Here is a 27,355-nt window from a genome sequence, read left to right on the forward strand (position 1 = left end):
CGCAACTAGGACGAGATCAGTCACAATGTGGGAGTGCGCCGTGGTGGAGCGCTGACAAACTCCAAAGATATTGTGCTAGTGCTCCACATTGCTTACAATGTGTCTAGAAGAACAGAGCGGTTGGCTTCCATTATAAGTTGATGTTTACCATTTGTTTACCATTTAGCAAAAAGACGTGGATTTGACCTAAACATGAAGTCAGGTAAGCGATCATTCCGATCAACTCGTCAGACAGTTATCTCACTGTTTAGCTCAGTTTGGAACCTCAATATCTAAGTCTAAGCTTTGAATATTGAGGTTCCAAAGTAAACGGAGCTATAGTTTTGAACATGTCTATTGCATTGCGGGCAAAAGGCCACATATAGTGGGCTTAAATCTGGTCATAATGTATTTGCGTGTCTTAATATTCTGTGTTTTGAGTAAGCTACTATAGGCTTAGCTCTGGTCCATAGCTCTAATACGCATTAAAGCGTATTAGGCTCTTTTCCCAAACCACTAAGTTTACCTTAGTCAACACATTAACAGACGTTAGGTTCTATTTTGTTTTGCTGATCAGGGTTGTCGACTGCCGAGTGGAGAAATTAACAGTAACACTGATTTGGGGAGGGAAAAAACTCAAGACCAACAAACCTCTCTCCCACGTACTGTCAGCATGTTGCACTTTTCTCCACCACAGACGCTTAGTTGTTATAACTTGTTAAGTCAGTATCTTGACTTTTCAACAAGTGTACCAACAACACTACACCTCTGACCCCATCATTCCACCTGCCCCTCTCCTCCTCCTCCTCCTCCTCCAGCCTGTTGACTGGTTTATCAACAGGATTACTGGCTTGTTGAGAATGAGAAGTGTGGCAAACTGCATGTGATGTGATATGTAATCCCCCTGGCCCTGGGTCCTGTTGTAGTAGTAGTACTTGGTCGTATCTGGTATTATTCTCCAGTCCAGGAGGCTCTATAGCTCGGCCAATTCACTTCAATCCCTAATTGTTAGCTTGCTTGGCTTTATCACACTGCAGGACAAGCTGCACAGTGCAGACAATACAAACAATAGCTTTAGTGAATGATACTGGAGAGGACAGGTTTGCTACTACAGAGCAATTTAGGAGATACTAATAAGCCCATACTTCTTCACCTATCATCAGTCAACAGTCCTTTGTTTGTACCAGTAGCCACCAGGCTCCACAACCAAGCCTGACCCCCACATTCTGTTCTGTTCTTTGGGATTACTGATTCCTGCTTGACTCTGGTACACTCGTACTGTACATGGACTGCTGGAATGTACACTGTAACCATTACTGTTAAGGATAACTGTTGCGACAACTTGCGAGACTCACAAACTGTATATTCACTCATACACTCATATATACTTACTCATAATCTCTATTGATAGATTAAACCGTCGATATATGTATGTACAATACATATACCTATCCAGATACCTACTCGCAGACTCTATTCCTTATCCAAGCCTATATTGTCTCATATTCACCGTTGATATATCCATAATATTCATATATTCATTGGCTATAGATGTATTCATGCAAATATTCACTGATGGTGGATTGTGTACTGTACAAATATGCTCATATTTAGTGATAGAATACATGTTAACTCAGTCAGACCAAGTACAGTCTATTTATTTTATCTTATTCCTTCCCCTCTACCCGCTACCTATCCTGTGTTTCACGCTCACTTCTCTCCTGCGGCACCTGAATTTCTCCACAGGGATCAATACAAGTTTATCTTATCTAACATCTGACAGACTAATTAACCCATTTTGGGCGGGAAGGGAACCCCTTTTGGTGTTTTAAACATTATGTCATAATTTAGCTATTGAAAAATAGCAGATCTACAAGCTCATAGCGTGCCACCGAGTGGCGCGCTACGAGCTTGTAGGTCTGCTATTTTCGTGAAAATGTGCCTCACATCTTTGAATACATATTGTTACAGAGTGAACATTTTAACTCAATTCTTTGCTTCTGGGTTGGGGTCCCTGGAACAACATATTTTCAGATGGGGGGACGGAGGCATATTACATATAATTGTTGGGGTCCTTGACATGAAATATTGAGCACCACTGATACAGAAACATGAGGTATTTCAGAAAAATGTCAGGATTTTGAAGACATTTTTTAAATTTCGACGTCGGGCCTAAATGGGTTAAAGTATCTGAAGGATGCCGTTTGGCCGTTCAAACCGGCTCTTATTTTCATGTCGTGTCAAATTACAGTTTCAGTTTAAAGCTTTAACCATGTGCTGGTGGATCCATGGTCCTGCTGCTTCACATCACAATAGATGCTAAATGCAGGTTGTATACCAACAGGTACAGTTTTTTTTAAGCATGTCTTTTCATCATGTCTCTCCATCTCTCTCCAGGCATGCCAAAGCCACCGTTGGCCCCTAAACCAAAGCTCAACCAACCTCAGGGGTCAGAGTTATCTCCCTTGACCCCCAGACGAGATGGCCTCCCTGCACACGCCTCGCCTGGCACGCCACATCGGGTCAAACCGGCATTAGCACCCAAACCCTGCCTGTCCAAACTCAGTGCGGCAGCGGCACCGGAATCCAAATCGGTCTCTCCAAAGAGCCTTCACCACCAGTTTACATTTGTAATGGAGAAATCAGACATCCCAAAGAACATTGGTCTCCAGAACTCAAAGAATGGAATACAGCAAGAGAACAAGAAGCCAGATTGGGATTACATCATCCCCATCTGCCTGTGTACCCGTGAGAACTGTCAGTGCATGGGCAATGCTACGGACAAAATGTCAGGTAAAAGTGAGAAAGACTTGAAAAAATGGCACAAAAGTAAAACGGAGGAATGCGGAAAATCATTCTCTAGGTCTCAGGTTCGAGTGGATAACCGAGGGGAGAAAATGGACGGTGGCGTGTCCCAAGTAACCAATGGCAACCTTCTGACAGACCATGCCTACTGTCGTAACAATAATTCTGTACCAGACACGCCTGTTCAAAATAAACGGATAGAGAATAAAAACCTTAAATCACACACAGATGCCGCTAGCCCAGTGGCAACCGTGAGGCCCTCTCTACCTCTCAGATCATGGAGCGACGAGGCTAATGGTAACGTCCTTCCATCAATCTCTGTCGGACCAGGACCAGAAGAAGGGTCGATTGGCTCCAGTCGTGCGTCGGCCTCGTCCCATGCCAGCCCCACCTCATTCCCAACGGGCCCCAAGAAGACCCGTCCTGTCCCTAGTCCGCGGATGCCCAGGAAAGCTGCCCTGGCTCGCCAGGAAAAGGCGGAGGACGAGGACGAGCGAGGAGGAGGGGAAATGAGTGCCAGAGAGGTGAAGGTGTCATTGGAGAGGAAGAGCAGCCCGTCATCTCTGTCTGTCAACGTGCACGTTCCAGCCCAGAGCACCGCCGTCGGTAAGAACGAGCTGTCATCAAGGAAGGCCTGCCCTCCACCGGCACCTCCGCCCAAGAAAAAGCCCTTCCTGTCCACACCTACACCTGAGAGGAGGCCCTCCTCCGCCCCTTGCTCACCCTCACGGGATGCAAAGGAGGAAAATCTTGGCTGGAACGACGGTGTCTACGAGATGGAATGTTCGGTGGACGGTGAGCACATTTGGCAGGCCGTACGAGTGGAGGGAAGAACAGATGACCGGCAGGCATTTTATGGCGACGTTGCGCACTTCCCTCCTTCCAGCAGTCCACAAAACCAGCCGGAGCTCAGTCGACACCCGGCTACTGCCCTGGGAATCGGTGATGGGTCGTCGGAGGGAAATGGGGCTGTGAGGATAGCACCCAAGAAGCCCCAGAGACACAGCGCCCACATGGTGCTGGAAAAAGACCCATCGGGGGACATATCTCCAGACATTGAAAAGAGGCTTGACCTCACCGTCCAAGATGGAGCCCCGAGGGACACGAGAATAAGAGAGCTGCCTCTGCTTCCAGAGAAGACGACCAAGAGAAGTCTCCTTCCCGCTCTGGTGTCTCCTGGACACTGTAAAGCTCCTCGCTCGGTCAGGGGCAAGCAGAGAGCCAAGTCTTTCAGCTCCGCCGACCTCATCCGCACCGAGGGACAGAAAAAGAACTCTTTACGCAGGCTCCTCGACTTGAAGCTCTCCGTGAAGATGCTGCCCAAACTGAAAGCCAAAGGTGGCCAGACACCGGAATGCGCCGCGGCCGAAACGGAGCAATGTGTTGACGGGGACGCTAGTCCGTGGGCCGTCAGGAAATTATCCTGCCCGCAGATTGGATTTGAGCAGAACGTGGATGGAGACGAGTTCTATGAGAACAGTCCTCACTATGAGGAGATACCAGACTACATGAACCTGGGGGGGCAGAGGGGGCAGAACCCCACGTATTATGATGATGAGAACATTTATGAGGAGCAGGAACCTTACATGCTCTCCCCGCAGAAACACACTGAACACCAACAGAAGCATAGCGGCAGTGACAGGTAAAGCATGTTGGCTTTAAATCTTACCCTCTGTCTTATTTGTCTCAGCCTCTTTGTCCTCACCTCGATACGTATGTGTTTTTCACGCCGCTCTCTCTCTCCTTCTCTCTCTTTGTATCCTTTGTATTTTTTCAACCGTATAATTTATTTCATGACAACACCAAGGATTATATGAGACCAACTGCAGTCAAACTAGACTACTAGACAAAACAGATTGTGAATGGAGAACTAAAGAAAGCATGGAGACTTACAAAATACAAATTGAAAAAGCCAAAAAAGGACAGACCCTAGCATTCAACTTTGACGTCATGGGAGAACCAGAAATGATAGGTCATACAGACTGTGTGGAGCTGTTTATGTGCAGAGGTGAGTGACTCTCTGTCAACAACACTCTAGTCTAAAGGGAAGTAAAAAAAAATCAGAAAAGGAAACGTCATCCCAGGTACGTTTGTGTTGACATTTCTGTCAGACCAGCACACAGACGAGCGGCAGGACGGCACACTTTTCATAAATAAACATTCTTACCGTAGCTATTTTTCTTTGTCGGAGAGACCACATTGATGTGGGACATTTAGTTGGGAAAGAATGTTTATGCAAACAATCTTGGTCCTGGCAACAGTCAGGGAGTTAACAACAACCTACACAGCTGCACAGGCTCAGAGATCAGAGATATGAAGTTTTAGACTCAGATTTTGACCAGTTTTGCCAGCTCACAAAAGACTGTAAAAGACTTGAAATTTGTATTTGTGAAATGTGTATGGGACATATTTTCGTGCTTTTGCACGTCAATAGCAAAAGTAACCGAGCTACAAGCTCACAATGTGTCATGTTTCAAGGGGTTATAAACTTGTAGATCGGCTCTTTCAGAATAGGGATGCTAGGCTTCATGTGCTTAATGAGTTTATGTCCGTACTAGTGTTCAGTAGGTCAATTCAGAGCAATAACAATAAGATGCATACAGTTTTGTTCTTGAATGTCTACCCCCTCCAGTAGTACTTTGGTCTGTGCCTAAAAAAATGCAGTCTGACCTGGGCCATGACTCAGCGGTCCAGGCACCTTGGCTGGTAATCCAGTCTGGCAGTGTGCCGCGGGTTTGACTCCCGATCCCGACGGCCTTTACTGCATGTCATCCCCCCATCTCTCTCCCCATTTCCTGTCAGCCTACTGTCTGTCACTCCATAAAAAATATAAAATAAAGGCGAAAGCCACAAAAAAAAAAACCTTTAAAAAATGCAGTCTGAGGATTACACGTTGTACAGTACCGTGTGCCTCCGAGCAGCTTATAGTATGTCAGCCCTTTTCGCTCTGAACTGTGCAACAACAATCACATGTTGAAAACACGTTGAGCTGCTTCCAAGCACAGTGGTGATGCAAAGCATTCGCTCTTGTATACCAGAGCCAAGCAATTTAAGATCACATAGAAACATTTGCCTACTGAGTTAGATAGGTAGATGCTTTATTTCGTTGACCTTGCCGGAAATGTATTTAGCGCCAAGCAGCCATTGGAACACAAAAATCACATAAAACACATAAATACGCAATACATAGACGGATCACTCAATACATTGACATTACTACATGACTCCTCTTACAGAGAGAAAAATAGAATAGGCTACGAGTCATAGTTTGAGTGGCATCACATATCACTCACATGAGATAGGGCCTGTTTGTTCAGAAGTCTTGTGGGGATAAAATGATCTCCGAGTGTATAGCGGGTGTGTTCTATCCCTAAATGTCTTTCCCCTTCTCAAGTACTCGGGTCTCATACATTGATGTCATACTCTCAAGTCGTACCCCAGCTATCTTGCTGGATACATTGATGATTTTATGGAGTTTGTTCTTATTAACCAATGATACTGACTGAGCCATACCAGGCAACAAAACAAAAAGTAGAAGATCAATGGAAGAGTAGGCTACCATTAGACTTTTATCCACGATATACTGTCTCAGTCGTTAGTACTTGATTGAGAGTTCTTAACAAAAAATAATAATTGCGGGTGCCCGCTCGCCTAGCGGTCCAGACACATACCAAATAGGCACTAATGCCTAACTAATTGAATTTGAAACCTAGATTATTAACATCTAATCATTTCAGATCTACAAGGTCAAATCAAATCAAAGGCTCGTAATAAGTTTAGTGGGGAGTGACCCGTTTGGAATTGAGCCATTTGACTGTTTTGGTTGGAGGTGGCCGGCACACAGCCAGACCCACTCTACCGACCGAAGCATCTGGTCCAGGGCTTGAGGGCTGTGTGATGTGTTGATGGTTATCATGAAATGGCTTTTCCTGCTCTGTGAAGCGCTCCATTTCCTGTATGCAATGCATGCATACTGATTTTTTTTCCCCCCCTCTTTTTTGGGGGGGGGCTCTCTGAGCAGGAAACGTTAGAATACATGCTGGACTGGACTGTATTATCATGTTCTGTTTTTATTAGAGAAGACATCCTCCCTCAAATTATACTACTATGCTGATGCAGCTATTCTTATTCCAAGTCCTATTTTACCCCCACTCATACAGAACTCACAGGCTATCTTTCCCTCGTGATCAAACTCTACTTGTCTCCCAAAGTACGAGTGCATTTACAGTACTGTATGTGTGGGTGTATTTTATGTACAGTACATGTGCTGCAGTCTTTGATATGTGCATTACATATAATACATTATGTTCTTTAGTGTGCAACTGTATGTAAACCGTATACATGTGTTTGAAGCAGTGGATCCCAACCTTTTTTTGTTCAAGACCCAAAAGAGAGATTAGGAAGGATGTTTGCCCGGGACCCAAACTAGTGGGAATAGCAGATATACAAGCTCACAAGGCGTCGCTTCGCGCTGCGCTGTGAGATTGTAGATCGGCTATTTTCCCTACTACTTTTTTGTTTTATAATTTATGGAATTTCTTTGATTTTCCTTTGATTTCTTCATGAAATTACTGAAAAAGAGAATTGAATTTGTTTTTAATTCATGAAAAAGTTTCCTTTTTTTTGGGAATGTTTTTTGAAAATGTTTTGAAATAATAATAATAATAATAAAGGGACCCATACAAATGTGCCCGTGACCCACATGTGGGTCCCGACCGACCGACTGTTTGCGAACCAGTGGTTTAAAGTGTTTGCACATGTACAGTATATAAGGACTCACGTGTTAAAATAACATCCTGTCGTCCCCTTTTCAGAGGCTACGTGGATGAAGAGGAGGTGGCGGTGGAGCACCAGTTGCACGACGTTTCCTGGGGTGATGATGATGACGACATCATGGCCCACAGCTCCGACGAGGAGGACGATGGGAGCTCCACCTCCAGTAAAGGAGATCCTGCACACCAAGAGGAGGAGCAGAGGGAGGTGAGCGATCGAGAGGCTCCATTGTGGCTCGGTTATTCGACTACAAGTCAAGAACCAAGTGAACCGGGCCGTATTTCACAGGCTCTGGAATCGTTTCCATACACTATACGGCTGTAGTGCTAACCATGGGTCCTAGTGGGAACCCAGAACTTAGCATTTTCCACTACATGATACTGGCCTTTTTGTTGTCTCCACCAGGCCGAAGGCATGGGGAGCGAGTATGTTTTGCACTCCGTCCGTCCGTCCGTGTGTCCGTCCGTCCGTCTGTGAACAGCTAATCTCCGGCACCGTTAACCCGGCCGATGCCACATTTTGCACACACACTCCCTGGATGCCAACGATGAACCTCTGCCCCAAAACGGCCTGTTATAGCGCCACCAGGAGGCGTGTTGAAAAACACATATTACTCCTCCATATTCTGTCCAAAAATCCCGCAAATCGTTACACACTATCTCTATAGTCATGTGTTTAAGACGGATCTGTCCGATATTTCAGATTCCATCCTAATTGGCTAACATTGGCTTTCAAAGTTTGCAGGATTAGCCCTTTTGAAACAAAAAGCCTCAAATCATGAACGCAGCATGCAATTTACGTGAAAGACTTTCCTACTAGGCTGAGGAATATATCCCACCCTTTTCACATTGGCCTGTTATAGCGCCACCAACAGGTGGATTTTTGCAAAGCACATTTTTGGAACAAAATGCCTCAAATCATCCAATTGCCATCAATGGTGTAAGAACAAATGGCACCCTTTTCACATTGGCCTATTATAGCGCCACCAGGAGGCCACAACCTGACCTGGCCTTAAGAGAAATCACACTCGTGTGAAGTGAGCGGCGCCATTTTATCATGATGATGTCAACAACATGACGTCACAGGGGATAGACATGCTCCGCGGGGCATATAGGCTCTGGACTGACGGCGTGTCGCGTGTTCCAGTCCGGTTCATGACGACCTTTGCTGCATGTCTCCGCTCCCCCTGTTTCTCTCTCCCTCTTTCCTGTCAGTCTTCACTTGTATCAATAAAGGCCAAAAAACAAACCTTTAAAACATGATCTACATGCTCTACGTAGCAGGGAGGTGGTTAGACAAACACATTTATGGAAATACTTCATTCATGGAAGCTTGAGAATACTGTTATCAATCTTTTAAACTATCTTTTGGAAATGTGCAACTAATCAATATTAAGCAAATGCATGGCTTATTTGAATTTCTCAGTCGCTAGAATTAGCTTTTTCCCGGTTTCCCAATGGACACATGGTGTAAGAGGTATGGTGTAGCACATGCTCAGATGCCCTCTAGGCCGCACACAGAAGCTTATGAACATATATACTTCATAGAGAAAAAAAAAAGAAAGAAAAAAAAATATATATATATATTTTTTAAGAGTAAAGAGAGCCTACTGTCAGCTGTCCAGCAGTCCAAATATTTTTTTTTTGTGGCTTTTGCCTTATTTTTTATGGAGGGACAGACAGTAGGGCTGACAGGAAATGGGGAGAGAGATGGGGGGAAGACATGCAGTAAAGGCCGTCGGGATCGGGAGTCGAACCCGCGGCACACTGCCAGACTGGATTACCAGCCAAGGTGCCTGGATCATGGCCCAGGACAGTCCAAATATTATTCAATTAAATTTCAGAATGGTAGACCTGAGGCCTACCATACCAGGCCTCAGGCCTAGTATGGTAGGCATCTGGTAGACATTCCGTGCATCTATGCACGGAATGTCTATGTTCACAGGCTTCTGTGTGCGGCCTAGAGGGCATCTGAGCATGTGCTACACCATACCTCTTACACCATGTGTCCTTTGGGAAACCGGGCCTTTAACTTTAGCATTGTTTATTATCACTCTTGGAGGGTTGAACATCGCTATGACCACCAGCTCTGTTTGAGGGGTCCTATCTGCAGTGGAAAACGAAGCTAGTCGAGTTGAGCCGGTTCTATGCAATGGGGAAAAAAGGCATTTGTCTTGAGAAGTGTCTGTGTGTATTCAAGTGAACTTGGCCACAATGGACCCTTGTCGTCACTGCACAATGAGTCCTTCTGGCGATTAACACATCTATACTTTGTGATGGACCTCTGTCTTTGTGTTAGAATGAGAGCGGACCGAAAAAGAGCAAGATCCACCACATCGCCACTGAGATCATGAGCTCTGAACATGTGTAAGAGCACAGTCCTTTTTTTTCTTTTTTCACTCTACATCAGTGCTTCCCAAACTTTTGAGCTCGGAACCCAAAAGAGAAATGTGATGTTTCCCGGCCGGGACCCACATGTGAAAATAGCTGATCTATTTACTTGAGACCCATAAAAATGGGTACGCGACCCAAACTCGGGTCGACTCCTGACCCACTTTTTGGGAAACAGTGCTCTAGTCTACACCAACGATTCTCAAATGTTTTAATGTCAAGGAACCCCCGGTTTGATATGCATGAGGCCAAGGAGCCCCATTTGATATAATTTGTCTTAGATCTGGGAACCCAATCAATACTGCAAAATCCATTTGGTTAATACACAGATCTGAAAAGGTTACTTAACTATTGGTAATTAACTATCAGTCATTTAGCTGGGGACCCCTGGTAACCCCTCAAGGACCCCTAACCCCAAACACTACCTTTTTAAGAAGTAGTGAAAATACCAGATCAACAAATTTCTGTTTTGGGTCTCGAGCCAAAACGTTTGGGAACCACTGCTCTACTAACAGTCCTGAGCATTCATTTAGAGTTCAAGTTCGAGTTACTGTTTACAACATCAACCATATCCACAACAACAACAAGCCTTTTCATTTTATTTTTAACTCTCCCCACTTCCTGTGTCTGTTTAGGTTCGTAGATGTCTTGAAGCTGCTGCATATCGTAAGTATCTCTTTTTAGTTTTTTGGGGTTTTTTTGGTTCTCGGCACAAAACAAGTTCTCTATAAAGTATAATAAGCTGTGTGAAATGTGATGGACCATCAGCAGTGGTGGAAAAAGTACTCAAATGTTTTATTTAACCCATTTTGACCTGAGATCAGATTCTAAAAATGTCTTCTACATCCTGACAGTTTTCTGAAAAAGCTATGTTTCTGTCAGTCGTTCTTCGATTTTTCAAAAATAGCAGACCTATTTTTCAATAGCTAAAGCATAACATAATGCTAACACCAAAAGGGGTTCCCGCCCAAAATGGGTTAAGTAAAAGTATCAATACTGCAACGTAGATGGACTGTAGCCTACTCTGTTACAAGTAGAAGTCCTGTATTCAAAATGTACAAAAGTATCGGCATCAAAATATACTGTAAGTACTAAAAGTACTCGTATTGCAGAATGCAATCCACCAGTTCAAATTGTGTAAAAAGTATTTTGAAAGTAACAGATCTACAAGCTCACAATGTGACTCATCGCAACGCATTGTGAACTTGTAGAACTGCTACTTTCAAATGGCCGAAAATTGGATAGGGCTGATGTGGTTAATGTATGCTTTCTAAGAAAAATCGAAATATACAAAGTCACTAGTAACTAAAGTTTTCAAATAATTGTAGTGGAGTAAAAGTACAATATTTGTGCTGGAGAAGTAAAAGTAAAAGTACCTCCAAATTGTACTTAAGTAAATGTACTTAGTTACTTTCCACCACTGATGCAGAGCTTTAGATCTGTGTGTGTGTGTGTGTGTGTGTGTGTGTGTGTGTGTGTGTGTGTGTGTGTGTGTGTGTGTGTGTGTGTGTGTGTGTGTGTGTGTGTGTGTGTGTGTGTGTGTGTGTGTGTGTGTGTGTGTGTGTGTGTGTGTGTGTGTGTGTGTGTGTGTGTGTGTGTGTGTGTGTGTGTGTGTGTGTGTGTGTGTGTGTGATCTGCTGCGAGCTTCAGCTCATGAGCCAAGCTTGCCCATATGTCTTTGATTATGTTAGCCACTGAGACACACCCCGTGTAGTGGGATAGACAGCGTGGACCCTAGCTCCTCCGTCTCGCCCACATTCCTCACGGTCTTTTCACCCAGACTTCAGCGGTTTTGGGAACTGACGATAACACACATCACGTTTGTCTGAACTTAGACAGTGAGTCACTTTAGTTTCTTCCTGTTGTTGGGACTCTCAGTCAGAACTCAAAATGAAACTAAGTAAACTTCAGAATATTATCAGATATATTGTGACAGTTGTTGTTTTGGCACAAAAGCCCCCCCAAAGATGCGCTGCGACGCATTGTGTGCTTGTAGATCGGCTATTTTCAAAGGATTTTTATACATTGGAAAACTCGAAATAGGACCTAATGCATAATGAGTAGTACTTTTGGTACTTTAAGTACATTTTGATGCCAACACTTTTGTACTTTTACTCAAGTACATATTGAATTCCTGTAACTTTTATTTAGTATTTCTATATTGCAGTATTAAGTAAAAGAAATGGAGTACTTTTTCCACCACTGGCTGTTTTGGCCATGCGGGAGTCTAGTCCGACATCCAGTAAGGAGTCAGTTTAAAGGAATGGTGGTGTCATCGGGCTCTCCATTCATCCAGCTTCTCACAGGATGATGGGGGAGGAGGTAAACAGTTTAATGAACACAGACATATACTCTACCCCAGTGTTTCACAACCCTTTTTGGTTCAGGGCCCACTTGAAAAATCTCGAAAGCGTTCGCGGCCCACGTGGACCAACAAGTGGTCAGATGGGTGGGTGGGCCGCAGGCATTTTCAGAGAAGGATTGTTTTAATGATGAGTCAATTAATTGTGTTCCGGCTTGGCTCAATAGAGAGCATATATACGTTAAGGTCCACTTTATTGGTGTCACAATGAAAAATATGATCAATACAATCGTATTAATAATATACAGTAGGCCTACATGCCACATGGCCCAGTTCTTAACCACTTGAAAACTAGCGTCTTATATTCAGCTATTGTCGTCTGATATATTTTGGTGTCGGGTGAAAACAGCCGGGGGCCTAGAGCCCTTGGGAATATGGTCAACTGAGTATAGGGTTTATTTTTGTTTAGTTATGATTTTATATGCACCCCTAGAGTATTCCTCACATAAACTGAGGAAAGAATGTCAAATATTTTGACCTCCTAGGGCTCTGTACTTGGACCCCTCCTTTTTCCCCTCAACATCAAATCTCGCCTAAAATAGTCGGATTTACAATGTCGCAACGCATTGAAACATGAAGCGTTGTGAGCTTGTAGATCTGTTATTTTTGCTGAATGTTCGCCTATTATGACATGACCAGAGAATGGAATCTTGGGTTCATGTGGTTAGGGTGTAAAGGACTCTATTATCTTATCTACTTTATTGTACCTGCTTTGGTTTGACCTGCAACGTCACGTTATCTTGTGAGCGTTGTGAGCGTTGTTTCGATCAGTTAAAATGGTACGCTGTTATTTTGAAGACCATCCAAGTTTGTCCAACATCATCCATGGTCCTCGACTCCTCGTGTTTAAACCAATGGAGCGGTCTCCTGGCTCCCTTCTCTGACTCAGACTGACTGTAAGCACTTTCTGAGCCCTGCTGTGTCCCATAAACCGCAAAGTAACTCTGGTGTCATCAGAAAGGGAGACAGAATGAGCTTTCTCAGGAACCCCGAGGCTCTGCTGTTCCACTTTTTTCGCACAGGGATTTGTGGGATCCTGGAAGTGTAAGGACTCTTAATGTAAGACAGCTTTTGTGTAAGGGTCAGGGCCCAGGGTTAACAGCTTTCTGTAGAAGATGTTTGAGGCCTGTGCAACTTGCCATATCCGCGGTGTGCTCCCTTCACCCATTTACTGTTCTGACGGTTTTGGTGTTGATAACACTCTTAAAGGGGAATTCCACTCATTTTCAACATTTTACTATGTCATTAATATACCTTAGAGCTGTTGTGTGGAAATAATAAAAAGTTCCCCAATTCTGTGTTTCCTAAAACTAGAGGTCTGAAAAAAAATCATTAACATGGTGAAACACATCTTGATGACATCATCAAGATGTGTTTCACCATGTTAATGATTTTTTTCATAATTACAGTTCTAGGAAACACATAATGGGGGGGACTTTTTTATTTTATTTCCACACAACAGCTCTAAGGTATATTAATGACATAGTAAAATGTTGAAAATGGGTGGTTTTCCCCTTTAAGCTATCAGCATTTTGCTGTGGAGTTTAGACAGATTGATTGCTAATAATGACTTTATCACATACATACCCAACCTTTATTTGTCGTCGTCGTCCTAGAAGGACTGAGAAGCCAAGGTGATATCTGTTAGCCCCAATGGGCTGATAACTAATAACCCCAATGGCTGATACAGCAGTAGCTGACGATCAAGTGAATCAACGTGAGCTAAAGTTTGCACCGTGCAGTGAGCTGTGGACCGAGGGGGACCTCGCTGTGCAAGGAACTCAACACATTGATGGGCACCACGGTTGTTGTGCTGATGAAATGCTGTTTTCTCCATGACTATGTGAAAACATATTATGTCTATATGTATGAAATAAACAAATTATTGGCCAGGCGTTCGTCGTTCCCCTCAGTTGTGTAAACCCAGCCAACGACTCATGCCCAGGTAATTACTTACCAGGATATATAATATGACCAAGTGTGACACTCTTTCTATAAATACAGCATGGGTCGATTTGCAGGGGGGTTGGGGGGGATTCTTGCCACTGCTTTTGATATCCCCCCTCTGATCATTAATTGTTATGGCCGGTGGGGATATATCCCCATGACCAGAAGCAGGGATAAAACGGAAACAACGATAAACATATTATACATATTTCCTTTGGGGAAATATATGCAATTTTGCTATTTGTACATAAGTATGCATGTAGGGCTTAATAATAAAATGTCACCCCATATTATTATTATTATTTTAAAATTACAGTATACAGTCTATTCTAAGCACCGTGTCTGTGTCTTTGCAGGATTTCCGTGAAGCCGTAGCCAAGGCGTCTCGTCAGAGTGGGAAGCCCGTCATAGAAGAGCGAGTCCTCAACCAGATCCTTTACAGCCTTCCCCAGCTATACGAGCTCAACCAAGACCTGCTCCGAGAGCTGGAGCAAAGAGTCGCCAAATGGTATCACATTCACACAACGTGATCTTAAAACCCCTTTTGGTGTTTAAATCATTATGTTGTACTTTTAGCTATTGAAAAATAGCAGATCTACAAGGTCATAGCGCTGCACCGAGTGCCGCGCTACGAGCTTGTAGGTCTGCTATTTTAGAAAAATCAGGAAAATGTGGCGCAAATCTTTGAATATATATTCTTTCAGAGCGAACGTTTTTAACTCAAATCTTTGCTTCTGAGGGGTCCCTGGAACAACATATTTTCAGATGGGGGTCGGTGGCCAAATAAAGATAATTCTGGGGGTCCTTGACAATGGTTGAGAACCACCGACATAGAAACATGGGGTATTTCAGAAAACATTTTTTAAATTTCGACGTCAGGCCTAAATGGGATAAAGGGGAGGCGTCCAAAGGCGTCCTGTGGCATGGAATGAGTTAATAGAAAACTATTAGAGCCCGAAGGATGGCACATTCTTTGGTCCGATGTGATCTCGATTTTGGAGAGTCCTGGCCTGTTGATTACTGACGTTCTGACTGATGCACTTTTTTGTCCAAAAGCTAAAACGTTTTCTAATCAATTTGAGAAACGTGTATTTTTAAACTTGGTTTCAACCTGGCATCCATATTTTGTCATTATTGGCAAAGATTTTCAAAAAGTTTCAAATTTTTACAAAAACCTTCTAAAAGTAGGCTATCCAATCTATGAGCTCAGAACGCATCATGATGGATTTAATTGGGGCCTTAATTATATTTTGTCCCTAATCGGGATTCGGGACACATCAGCTGCATAACCGCTGATACCAATGTCAACAAAAAAAGTCAAATAATGTCAGATATATGGGTCGGGTTATAGAAGGGCTCCATGTGTGGCACAATTACACACGTCAATCGCATTCACAACATTCAACATGTGTGTCGTAGGCATAGCTGATGATTAGATAAGATCAAGGTTTCCCCATGGGGGAAATCCAAGTGTCCTAGCAGCAATACTGTCAATAACTGATACTTAGAAATTAGTGAAAGCCTATCTAGCTTGCTGCTTAGCAAAAATATATATTAAAAATATATACAGTACATATATTTTTGACAACATTTTCTCCCTAATTTAGTCATTTTCTGTTTCTGTTGTATCTATACTGAGATTTTGAATCCTCCTCCTCCCTGTCTTCCGGAGTCCCCCAGGGCTCGATCCTGGGGCCAATACTGTTCTCCCTTTATCTTCTCCCCCTGGGACTAATTTTCAAGAAACATGGCATTGCCTATCACTTCTACGCAGATGATTCCCAAATCTATATGCCTCTAAAAAAGGGAAGCAGCGACTCCCTGACACCCCTTCTTAACTGTCTCAATGACATTAAGGCCTGGATGGCTCTCAACTTCCTCAGTGTAAATGAAAGAAAAACGGAAGTCATAGTGTTTGGGCCTAGTGGCCCCGGTGTTGTACCCACCGACCTTGGTCCCCTGCAGCCTTATGCCAAACCCGTTGTCTCTAACCTTGGGGTCAAATTGGATAATGCACTCAAACTGGACAAACGGGTAAACGCTGTGGTTAGTTCCAGCTTTTATCACCTGAGGCTGCTTGCCAAAAAGTCTGTGCTTTCTTTCAACGATTATGAACGTGTCATTCACGCTTTTATCACCACTCGTTTAGACTACTGCAATGCACTGTATGTTGGTTTAAACCAGTCTTTAATGGCACGTCTACAACTGGTCCAAAATTCTGCTGCGCATCTCCTAACTGGAACCCGTAGGCGTGACCATATTACACCTGTTTTGGCCTCCCTTCACTGGCTCTCCGTCCGTTTTAGAGTTGATTTCAAGATTTTATTGTTTGTCTTTAAATCACTGAACGGTCTTGCGCCACAGTATCTTTGTGACCTTATAGAGGTTTACACTCCCTCAAGGTCATTGCGTTCTGCTGACCAGTTGGATCTCCAGGTCACAAAAAGGCATGTTTAAAAAGACCAGAGGTGACCGAGCCTTTTCTGTCATAGCCCCCAAACTGTGGAATGAGCTCCCTTCCCATGTGAAACTGGCCCCCACCATCGAGACTTTTAAATCTTGCCTTAAGACCCACCTGTACACCTTTTAATTCCGTTTGAGAGTTCTGTGTTTTTCTGTGGCTTGTTGTAATGTGTCCTTTTCTACTGTGTGGTTTGTTGGTGTCTTTTGTTTTAGCTTTATAGTGTATTTAGCTTTTAACTTTCTGCACAGCACTTTGTAAACCTTGCGTTGTGAAATGTGCTATATAAATAGATTGGATTGGATTGGATTGCTCACCTTCCAGTAAGGAGCCCCACCTGAACACAGGCCAATTATGTTCCAATAGATGCTCGACAAAGCCAGATTTGCTGTGAAGGATTCAAACCCCCAGACTCTGCAGTGGTGGGCACTAGCTACTTTACCACTGCGCCACCTCAGCTTAGAAATATAGTTTTAGTTAACGGAAATTTATTGTCGTAACTATTGCTAAAGATAGTTAAAGATTGAGGAAGAGTCGTCTGGCCAGAGAGAGTATCATAGCAGCAATAGCAGTAAGTGTGAGACGTTCAAGGAAGAGGTGGAAGATGAGAGTAAAGAGCAAATTAAGATTTTTTTTGAGTGGTGTAAACCACTCCTACAACTGGCTTTGTTAGTTTACGTGTCTGTTCGTACCAAAAAATGATCATGGTCACCCAGTTCACACGGGTGTGATTTCATTACGTCAGACATTACGTCAGACCACAGCTGATCAGTCTATATAAGACCTTACACCACTCAGTTCACACGGGTGTGATTTTTTTTATATAGTTAGAGTCTCTGTACGCTTTTCAAGTCTATTTCCAGCCATGTAATGTTTCTATGATGCATAATGTCTGGATGCTGTTTTACTGATAGGGATGAGAGTTCCCGGCTAGCCGACATCTTTGTGAAGAAAGGGCCCTACCTAAAGATGTACTCCACGTACATCCGTGAGTTCGACAAGAATGTCACCCAGCTGGAAGAGCAGAAAAAGAGGAACTCTGTGTTTGCTGGAGTGCTGCGAGAATTTGAGGTAACGAAGCTCGACAGACCTGTTTTGATCAACCTGCTATTGTGTTTACGAGGAGTGTCTTTGGGTATTTTAATTTCTTTGAGGAGTTTTGAATCCGTTATGTGATTATCTTGTTGAACAAAACATGAATATCATAAGCCTTTGTTTGCTATATAGAGGTTACTTTCTTAATTTACTCCAAATCTAATGCAAATGGTGTATTGGAAATCTGTGGTTGTGGTGGGAATTCACGGGGAAGGAAACCTTAATGTTGGTCTACAAAAGGTCTTCATCCCTAGCACTATGTCGATTTCCAGTAGGAATTATTCTATCAATTATTTTTTGATTCATCGAATAAGTGGATTTTGTTAGTCTTGCGAGCTTGTAGATCTGCTATTTTCTGTATTTTTGAAATTTGATTATTTTTTTTGATATAATTGACTGAATGTTGCACACACAGGTCCATTATAATACTGTATATGTATTGTGTGCCAGGCTAGTCCACGCTGTGCCAACCTGGCGCTGAAAGATTACTTGCTGAAGCCTATTCAAAGAATCCCACAGTATCGGATGCTGCTTACAGGTAACACTTCCACAATATTCACTTCATTTTAACAATTACTTTCTCATTATATTATATTCATTCTATTGTGTTACACTACCATCTAGTGGTAAGAATGAGATCGGTGTGGCATTTGTCTCCTTTACCTTCAATGTAACTAAGATTTAAAGGCAGACTAAATCAGATTTGGTGACATAACAAGCTTTAACATACACTATGCGAGTTAAGCGGTGCGGTGAGGTTCAATGCCACAATGTGAAGAATGTTTCTGACATCACACTTGTATAAATTATATTGTGTAAACTAAGAACCTGCATATTCTTTGTCCAGGGTTTTCCCATTTAATTGTAGTAGAAGAATGGACCACACAATCCAGTACTTTAGGTGGGTGTCTCATTTCCTTCTATAGCTTCTTCTTTTCATTGCTTCTCAAATGGTTTGTAATTTCAGACTATCTGAAGAACCTGCCCCCGGACTCGGTGGATTTCAAAGACACACAAGGTAAAATGTGATGGTCAGCAATGAACCTGCTAATCTGAACTATTCTGACGGTGTCAGTGGTGTTACTGTACTTACTCATCCTATGCACCTATTACTTCACTTAGATTATTTTTTACATTTTCATTCATACAGCTGCCCTTGGTATTGTCATAGAGGTGGCTAATCATGCCAATGATATCATGAAACAAGGGGTGAGTGCCAGACTAAAATATATCCACTCAATTGGGCGACTGTGGCTCAGGAGGTAGAGCAGGTCGTCCAATGATCCATGGGTCGGCGGTTCGAATCCCGGCTCCTCCTGTCTACATGTCGAAGTGTCCTTGGGCAAGACACTGAACCCCAAATTGCTCCCGATGTGCTGGTTGGTACCTTGCATGGCTTCCGCCGCCATCGGTGTATGAATGTGTGTGTGAATGTAATGCACAATCTATGTAAAGCGCCTTGGATAAAGGCGCTATATAAATGCACCATTTACCATTTTAATTGAATGAATGAATGTGAATGCAGATGGACCATCCTAACATCTTAACTATCTCTCAGGATAATGGTCAGAAGCTGATCCAGGTCCAGTGTCGTCTAAATGGCCACCAGGAGATTGTCCAACCTGGGAGGGTGGGTACCGCACAAAGCTGTCTTTCCCCCCCCCCCCCCCCCCCACCCAAGAGATGTTGCTGCAGATTATTGTGAAGCCAAGTCAAACTTTAATTGTATAGTGTGATGTTCAATGTTTGAACTACAGTTGGAGGCCATCGATATTGTCCTTTTCTTTTTGCTGAGGTTTGCGTGATCTGCGCAAAAGGACAGTTAACCCATTTTGGGCGGGAACCCCTTTTGGTGTTTTAAACATGTTATAATTTAGCTATTGAAAAATAGCAGATCTACAAGGTCATAGCGCGCCACCGAGTGGCGTGCTACGAGCTTGTAGGTCTGCTATTTTTTTTAAATCGTGAAAATATTTATTTCAGAAAACTGGAGGATTTAGAAGGGTTTTTTTAAATTGAGGTCAGGCCTAAATGGGTCAAATGATAAGGGACAATATCGGTGGCACCCAACTGTACAATAAAGGTGGCAGCACATACTGTAATAGCCTGGTGCGCCATCTGCTTCAAATACCTTTTGTTTAAATTCTATTCGCCAGGGCCAAAATATCTCGGTGAAAGAGTAGGGAGACCATCTCCATTCACTGCAGATGTGCAGTCTACCATACTGATTTGTTAAAGTATTTTCTTAATGAAATGAAATAAGTCCTGGATTGTAGCTTTAACGTGGCTATTGATTTTACTGTATACTACTGTCCATCCCCTGCATTCTTATGACAGCGTCCATGTGTTTGTTTTCCAGGTGTTTCTGAAAGAGGGCGTCTTGATGAAGCTGTCCAGGAAGGTCATGCAACCCAGAATGTTCTTCCTGGTACAGTTCTTCTTACCCCTTCAGGAGCGATTCACTCCTCTGTTTCTCTACTGTAGTATTATTATCTTTTATACACTGGACAATCCACAGCATCAAGTTTACTCTGACACTGTAAAGCTGTCCCGTGTGGGCATTTCTACACTCCCTATGTAAAAGTTCAACTCAGGATTTTACAACATAGACAGCAATGTGTTCAGCTGTGGCTGAACCACATCTAGCCAAGTGTTGTAACTGACTGTATTGTGGACACGATAAGAAGAAGACAACATAGACTAGTAAAAGCGACTGACGTCTACCATTTCTCCTGTAGTTCAACGACACGTTGCTGTACACCACTCCTGTCCAGTCGGGCCAGTATAAGCTCAACAACATGCTGTCCTTGGCTGGGATGAAGGTGAATACTTCTCAGACCATTTCACGACTGCCGTGAGAACACCGGGCACACTGTAACGTCATTAACACGTTGGCTTTGACTGTGTATTTAATCGATTCTCCGTTCACGATGGGAAATAATTGCAGGTCAGCAAGCCGAACCAAGAGCTGAAGAATGAGCTGAACATTGAGAGTGTGGAGCGTTCGTTTATTCTCTCTGCAAGGTAAGAGGAAGAGGCAAAAACACCATTCTTATGATAAAGGACAATCTGTGGTATTAAAAACAAATTCTTAACGGGGAAATATTTCCCCCTGCAGTACACAGGCCAATAATCACACCATATCATCGCTGTTGGGCAGAAACCATCGCCATATTTTAACTTTTTATGTTTTTTTCATAACTTAAAATGGTAAATGGTGCATTTATATAGCGCCTTTATCCAAGGCGCTTTACAGAGATTGTGCATTACATTCACCCATTCACACACACATTCATACACCGATGGCAGCGGAAACCATGCAAGCTACCAACCAGCACATCGGGAGCAATTAAGGGTTCAGTGTCTTGCTCAAGGACACTTCGACAGTAACTCTGGGGGAGCCCGGGTTCGAACTGGCAACCTTTCGGCACTCTACCCCTGAGCCACCGCCGCCCAACTTAATGCCCTACTTCATCATTCTATGATGTTACACAAAACTAGCAAAAACAATAGCTGATCTGCGTCTGCAATGTAGCTTGTGTAGATCATAGATTGAATCTATTTTATCTATTTTTTTATTTGAATCCTGAAAAGTAACAGTGTTGAACATATAAGCTTTCCACCCATAACGATCTGTAGTTGTACTATGTAGTGTAATAGTGATCACACGTTGTCGTCTTGCTGTAGTTGTACTATGTAGTGTAATAGTGATCACACGTTGTCCTCTTGCTGTAGTTGTACTATGTAGTGTAATAGTGACCACACGTTGTCCTCTTGCTGTAGTTGTACTATGTAGTGTAATAGTGATCACACGTTGTCCTCTTGCTGTAGTTGTACTATGTAGTGTAATAGTGATCACACGTTGTCCTCTTGCTGTAGTTGTACTATGTAGTGTAATAGTGATCACACGTTGTCCTCTTGCTGTAGTTGTACTATGTAGTGTAATAGTGATCACACATTGTCGTCTTGCTGTAGTTGTACTATGTAGTGTAATAGTGATCACACGTTGTCCTCTTGCTGTAGTTGTACTATGTAGTGTAATAGTGATCACACGTTGTCCTCTTGCTGTAGTTGTACTATGTAGTGTAATAGTGATCACGTTGTCCTCTTGCTGTAGTTGTACTATGTAGTGTAATAGTGATCACACGTTGTCCTCTTGCTGTAGTTGTACTATGTAGTGTAATAGTGATCACACGTTGTCCTCTTGCTGTAGTTGTACTATGTAGTGTAATAGTGATCACACGTTGTCCTCTTGCTGTAGTTGTACTATGTAGTGTAATAGTGATCACGTTGTCCTCTTGCTGTAGTTGTACTATGTAGTGTAATAGTGATCACACGTTGTCCTCTTGCTGTAGTTGTACTATGTAGTGTAATAGTGATCACACGTTGTCCTCTTGCTGTAGTTGTACTATGTAGTGTAATAGTGATCACACGTTGTCCTCTTGCTGTAGTTATACTATGTAGTGTAATAGTGACCACACGTTGTCCTCTTGCTGTAGTTGTACTATGTAGTGTAATAGTGACCACACGTTGTCCTCTTGCTGTAGTTGTACTATGTAGTGTAATAGTGATCACACGTTGTCCTCTTGCTGTAGTTGTACTATGTAGTGTAATAGTGTTCACACGTTGTCGTCTTGCTGTAGTTGTACTATGTAGTGTAATAGTGATCACACGTTGTCCTCTTGCTGTAGTTCTGCCACAGAGAGAGACGAGTGGCTGGATGCCATCTCCATGGCCATCAACGACTACACCAGGAAGAAGATAACGTTCATATCTGGCAAAGCTCCAGAGGAGGTACTGTAACAGTGTTGATTGACACACAATATTTAGACACAATTATTTAAGTAAAGTCGGGACAAGTCCATCTTTATTCTTTGATGTTTTTAACCACGTTAACCAGTGTTCATTCTGTTGACTCAAGCCCAAACCACACCAATGGGTCGCCATACATCGACTCGCAACCAAACGGTTGCGAGTCGATGCATGGCGACCCATTGGTGTGGTTTGGGCCATTGAATTGAACCAGTTGACTCACTTGGGTTGACTTGGATCGACAGGACATATCATCACACCGCTGGGGCGACCGCTAAAACCGTCTCGTCTCGTCTCAACCCTATTATACCCTACTATTTTACTATCTTGAAAAACATTTTAAAATGGTTCAACTAGACGATCTACATCGACACGTTGTGAGCTTGTAGATCGGCTATTTGAACTATTTTTCAAGGTTTTTCAAAATAGTACAAAATGGCAAATAAGTTTAGGGATAAGGGCCATAAGACTAAATCAGAATTTGCTGTCAAAATCAACACTGAAGTTAACCACTATTCTGAGGCAAGCACCCTGCGAAAATAACGGATACAAACGAAAACCGTTTGTGAGCTTGTAGATATTTTCACTAAAGAGATTTGGTTGTTGTGGGGGCAGAAAGGAGCTGCTAGGATAGAGCCCTTGGGGACCCCAGTCAACTAACTAGATAGGGTTTAAGTGGTTCAAATCAAAAATCAAATCAAATTTTCATCAAAATTAAAATAGTTAATTATGTATTATAATGAACAGTTGTATAGAAGAACAGTTACGGTTCTTATCAACAGACAATTTGTCCAACTCTCTGTAAAAATGAAAGAATACATGAAAAAAACAAAACATGTATGATTGTTGCTTCATATTCAGATGGAGCCGAGCGACGGTGCCAGTCTGGGCTCCAAAGCGCCCATCTGGATCCCGGACCTGCGAACCACCATGTGTATGATCTGCATCTGTGACTTCACGCTCACGTGGAGGCGGCACCACTGCAGAGCCTGTGGAAAGGTGAGGCTTCCATCCATCCGGTCACAATGATTGCATAATCGCGATTATCCCATTCTGGGCGGTAACCCCTTTTGGTGTTAGCATTATGTTATGCTTTAGCTATTGAAAAATAGCAGATCTACAGCGCGCCACCGAGTGGCGTGCTACGAGCTTGTAGGTCTGCTATTTTTGAAAAATCGAAGAACGACTGACATAGAAACATAGCTTTTTCAGAAAACTGTCAGGATGTAGAAGACATTTTTAGAATCTGATCTCAGGTCAAAATGGGTTAATTGATATAAATGACTGCTGAATAGGCAAATATTTTGCCTATTCAGCAGTCATTTCCACGTTGGAAAATGTTCCTACATTTCCTTTTTAGTTTTCCCAAAAAGCACCGTTTGTGAGCTTGTAGATCGGCTATTTCCACTCCACTGTTTGTAGATGGGCTATTTACACTTTTCAACTTTTTTTTACATTTTGAAAATATAAAGTTATTAAATATCTAATTTCTTTGTATATTTGAAGTTATTTGTCATATCTTCCCCATGGAATCTTTGCTTACGAAGCATAAAAGCCAAACAGAAATGTATTTTTTATAAAAATATATATTATTAAATGATTAAATGGCAATTATTTGAATGACAATGTGGCTAGGTGGTTGCTAGGTTATTGCTAAGGTGGTACTGTAGGATGCTCCGGTGTGATTGCAGATTGCAGTCTTTCTAGTTAGGAATTTGCAGATTCACGATTCACACGAACAGGTGATAAATGGGCAATTGGATAGAAGACTGAAGAATGAAAGGAGAATGCAGCACATTAACATCCATTTCAACTGCAAGTAAATCAATTGAATCCTAATTAATGTTGTGTAAATGACTCATTAGGTGGTGTGCCAGGCGTGCTCCTCCAACAAGTACGGCCTGGAGTATCTAAAGAACCAGCTGGCACGTGTGTGTGATCAGTGCTTCACCGTCCTCCAGCAGAACAGTACGTTACCGAAGGGTTTCCTTGTGCGTTATAACGGTTTTCATATTTTATTTAAGCTACGTTTCCATGATATCTAGAGCCGGCCCTGAAGTTGTTTAAAATAAAATAAAAAGCAGGACCCAAATTAGGTTCTGAGAAACATAGCTGTAGTAGCATATGTAAACGAATGCAGAGCCTGTGAAATACATTTCACTGCACGGCACAGTTTACTTACTGTAGTTCTTACTGTACTACTGTAGTGGAAAAAGAGCCATAAGCATGTCGAGTACATCACAGAACCCAACAATCTGTAAGAGGTTCGTATTCTCGGATGTTGTCAGACTCAAAGAGGCACATCAGTGGATAGTGGATACAGTACCGGTATATTTATCGAACAGACAAATCGTAGCTGTCGGGTGGAAGCCATTATCTTACCCATAACCGTTACTCTTCGGTAACCCACAAACGGACAACCTTTTGTGTGGCACTCGTATGACAATGTATAAAATAAAAAAATAACTTAACGGTATTTCACATATCATTTTACCAGATGAACAAGCACAGGCCATGGCTCTGTCCCCCCCTGGTAGCAAGTCTGCCTTTGCATTCCCGAGGAAGCAGAAGAAGATAGCCGCCGCCCTCAAAGAGGTGACTGAAGCGAAGCCTGATATATGCCACTGTCGTAAAACAGTGTCATGCACTGAAAATAGCCAGCATAAACTAAGTTTCAGTAGAGTAGAACTCTCATCTAATTGCTTTTAATTTGCCTTAGGTTACGGCAAACACAGACAACTCGTCGATGAGTGGTTACCTGCAGAACCACCTGAGATCAAAAGGCAATAAGAGACAGGTGAAGAGGCTGTGGTTTGTCATCAAGGACAAGGTCCTTTATACGTATGCCGCCAGTGAGGTGAGTACTCCTTCACCGTATTTATTTTATTACATGGGGGTTTACCATCATGAAACCCCACATCAAGTAGTGATTCAGTTTAAAACCAAAAAATATGTAATGAAGATCTAATGGCCATGATGTTGTTGTTTTCTATCCTTGTAGGATGTGGCCGCCTTGGAGAGTCAACCCCTGTTGGGACTCATGTTAAAGGAAGATTCCTCTCAGAAGTTACAGTTCAAGCTTTACCACAAAAACACGCTCTACTACATTTTTAAAGCTGATGACATCCAAACAGCCCAGAGGTACATAGTTACCTTACAAACAACAATTCATACAAGTAGACTACATAGTAATTATAATGATGTGTATGTCTACACCGCAATTCATCCTTTTTGACTAATGCTTAATTTGTCCTAAGCATAATGTTTCCATTTATTTTTCAGATGGATTGATTCGTTCAAAGAAGCTGCGGTTCTTTAATATTGTCTAATATTATATGGGTCCATTTGATTCCATGTGAACCCTCTCTCTAGCTGGGGTTTGGACTGTCTGCAGACAAAGTGTGAAATGGATACTGCAGTTCAACAGGGTGTTTTACCTTTGCTTTAAATGTGAATGTTATGTTTAGTAAGTAACTAAACTTCTGACACACACACAGACAGACAGACAGACAGACAGACAGACAGACAGACAGACAGACAGACAGACAGACAGACAGACAGACAGACAGACAGACAGACACACACACACACACTGAGTAACAGCAATATAAACAATTTACCTCAATCCTCTCGTAAACCAGCAAAACAATGGGAGACACCAAATGAAAAATATTGAAGTGCAATATATATCTTTAAGCACATTTACTGTAGCTACCTTTTTGTCTATGTGAAGGCTAATATAGCACTGTTGCAGGGTCATATTCTGGCCTTTGAAGCTATATCTACCGAAGAGCTTTCAGTTCATTTATGTACAGTTTTGATACAAGCGGACCATGTTCAGCTCTGTTTTAGAGAGTTGGGTCCTGATTATGTGACACAATAATGATTGTCTTTACAACATTATTATAATTTTAATTACATTGATATGGCCTTACGGTATGAACTCGGTTCTTCCTATGTTGTTGATTTACTTGTATATTTACCAACATTTCTAGAAGGCAGTATAGACCATTTAGATATGTTTTAATTGTAAAAAATAACTTTATTACAATCATTTTAGTAGAGGCTGTGTAACCTTTTGTGTTAGTTATGGAACACATGCACAAGAAGAGACTAATCCTCATTGTGAGAGAGATATTTAAGGCTTTCTTGTATACAGAATACCTGAACAAATTGATGTAGTTTCACACTGTAGTGACAAAGACAAAATTTGTTGCACTTTATGTCTGTTTTTTATAACGAAAAGGCCTTGTGCACTCCTATAAGGACAGGTGCGTCGGAGCCGGCAACCAAATGCGAATCATGAGAAGAAAAGGGTCCTGCACACTGTCTTTCACTTATAGAGCAGTAGTTTTATTAGATGACAACGTTTCGGTCTAAACGACCTTCATCAGGTATCTCATCAGAGATACCTGATGAAAACTACTGCTCTATAAGTGAAAGACAGTGTGCAGGACCCTTTTCTTCTCATATCTGTTTTTTACCCAGATGTTCACAAATATACAGAAGTATTAATCATTTCCCCCATTGATTGCACTCCACACTAGCCATGTTTTACAGCATCTTGTGTAAATAGGACTTTAGAGAGCCCCACCATGAAGCATGTGATGAATCTGAAATCATGTCTTTTATATTTACCCGTGTAATTTTGATTTATATACAGTAGCTATAATAAATATAGTTTTACCGTGCGTCATTGTTCTGTTGTAATGAATGTCTTCTGGGTTTCAT

At 42.4% G+C, this 27,355-nt stretch overlaps 1 protein-coding gene across 2 annotated transcripts; it reads left to right on the plus strand.

The window, feature by feature from the left end:
* Positions 1-27,315, plus strand: LOC306924136 (FYVE, RhoGEF and PH domain-containing protein 6-like). 2 transcript variants are annotated; one of them, XR_013790127.1, is made up of 22 exons: positions 1-202; positions 2,377-4,426; positions 7,599-7,764; positions 9,856-9,923; positions 10,583-10,613; positions 14,613-14,764; positions 17,632-17,788; positions 18,263-18,350; positions 18,780-18,830; positions 18,963-19,021; positions 19,371-19,442; positions 20,172-20,240; positions 20,551-20,634; positions 20,760-20,836; positions 22,504-22,606; positions 23,486-23,623; positions 24,490-24,592; positions 25,122-25,219; positions 25,344-25,481; positions 25,626-25,765; positions 25,907-26,080; positions 26,202-27,315. XR_013790127.1 is itself a non-coding variant. In XM_079502501.1 (21 exons), exons 1-21 carry the CDS (start codon positions 193-195, stop codon positions 25,941-25,943), a joined length of 3,891 nt encoding a protein of 1,296 aa, XP_079358627.1. In that variant the 5' UTR covers positions 1-192; the 3' UTR covers positions 25,944-27,315. The 2 variants fall into 2 exon arrangements, 1 of the variants encoding a protein (XP_079358627.1); XM_079502501.1 differs by having other exon boundaries at positions 25,907-27,315.
* The last annotated feature ends 40 nt before the right edge of the window (positions 27,316-27,355 follow it).

Source organism: Electrona antarctica, assembly GCF_951216825.1.
Source record: "Electrona antarctica genome assembly, chromosome: 5".
Taxonomy (NCBI): Eukaryota; Metazoa; Chordata; class Actinopteri; order Myctophiformes; family Myctophidae; genus Electrona; species Electrona antarctica.

What these genes read in the sequence shown, in the direction of transcription:
- LOC306924136 (XM_079502501.1), top strand. An exon ending in GGATTTCAAAGACACACAAG is followed by an intron (nt 18,831 to 18,962) that starts GTAAAATGTGAT and finishes TCATTCATACAG; the next exon opens with CTGCCCTTGGTATTGTCATA. An exon ending in TCGTTTATTCTCTCTGCAAG is followed by an intron (nt 20,837 to 22,503) that starts GTAAGAGGAAGA and finishes CTCTTGCTGTAG; the next exon opens with TTCTGCCACAGAGAGAGACG.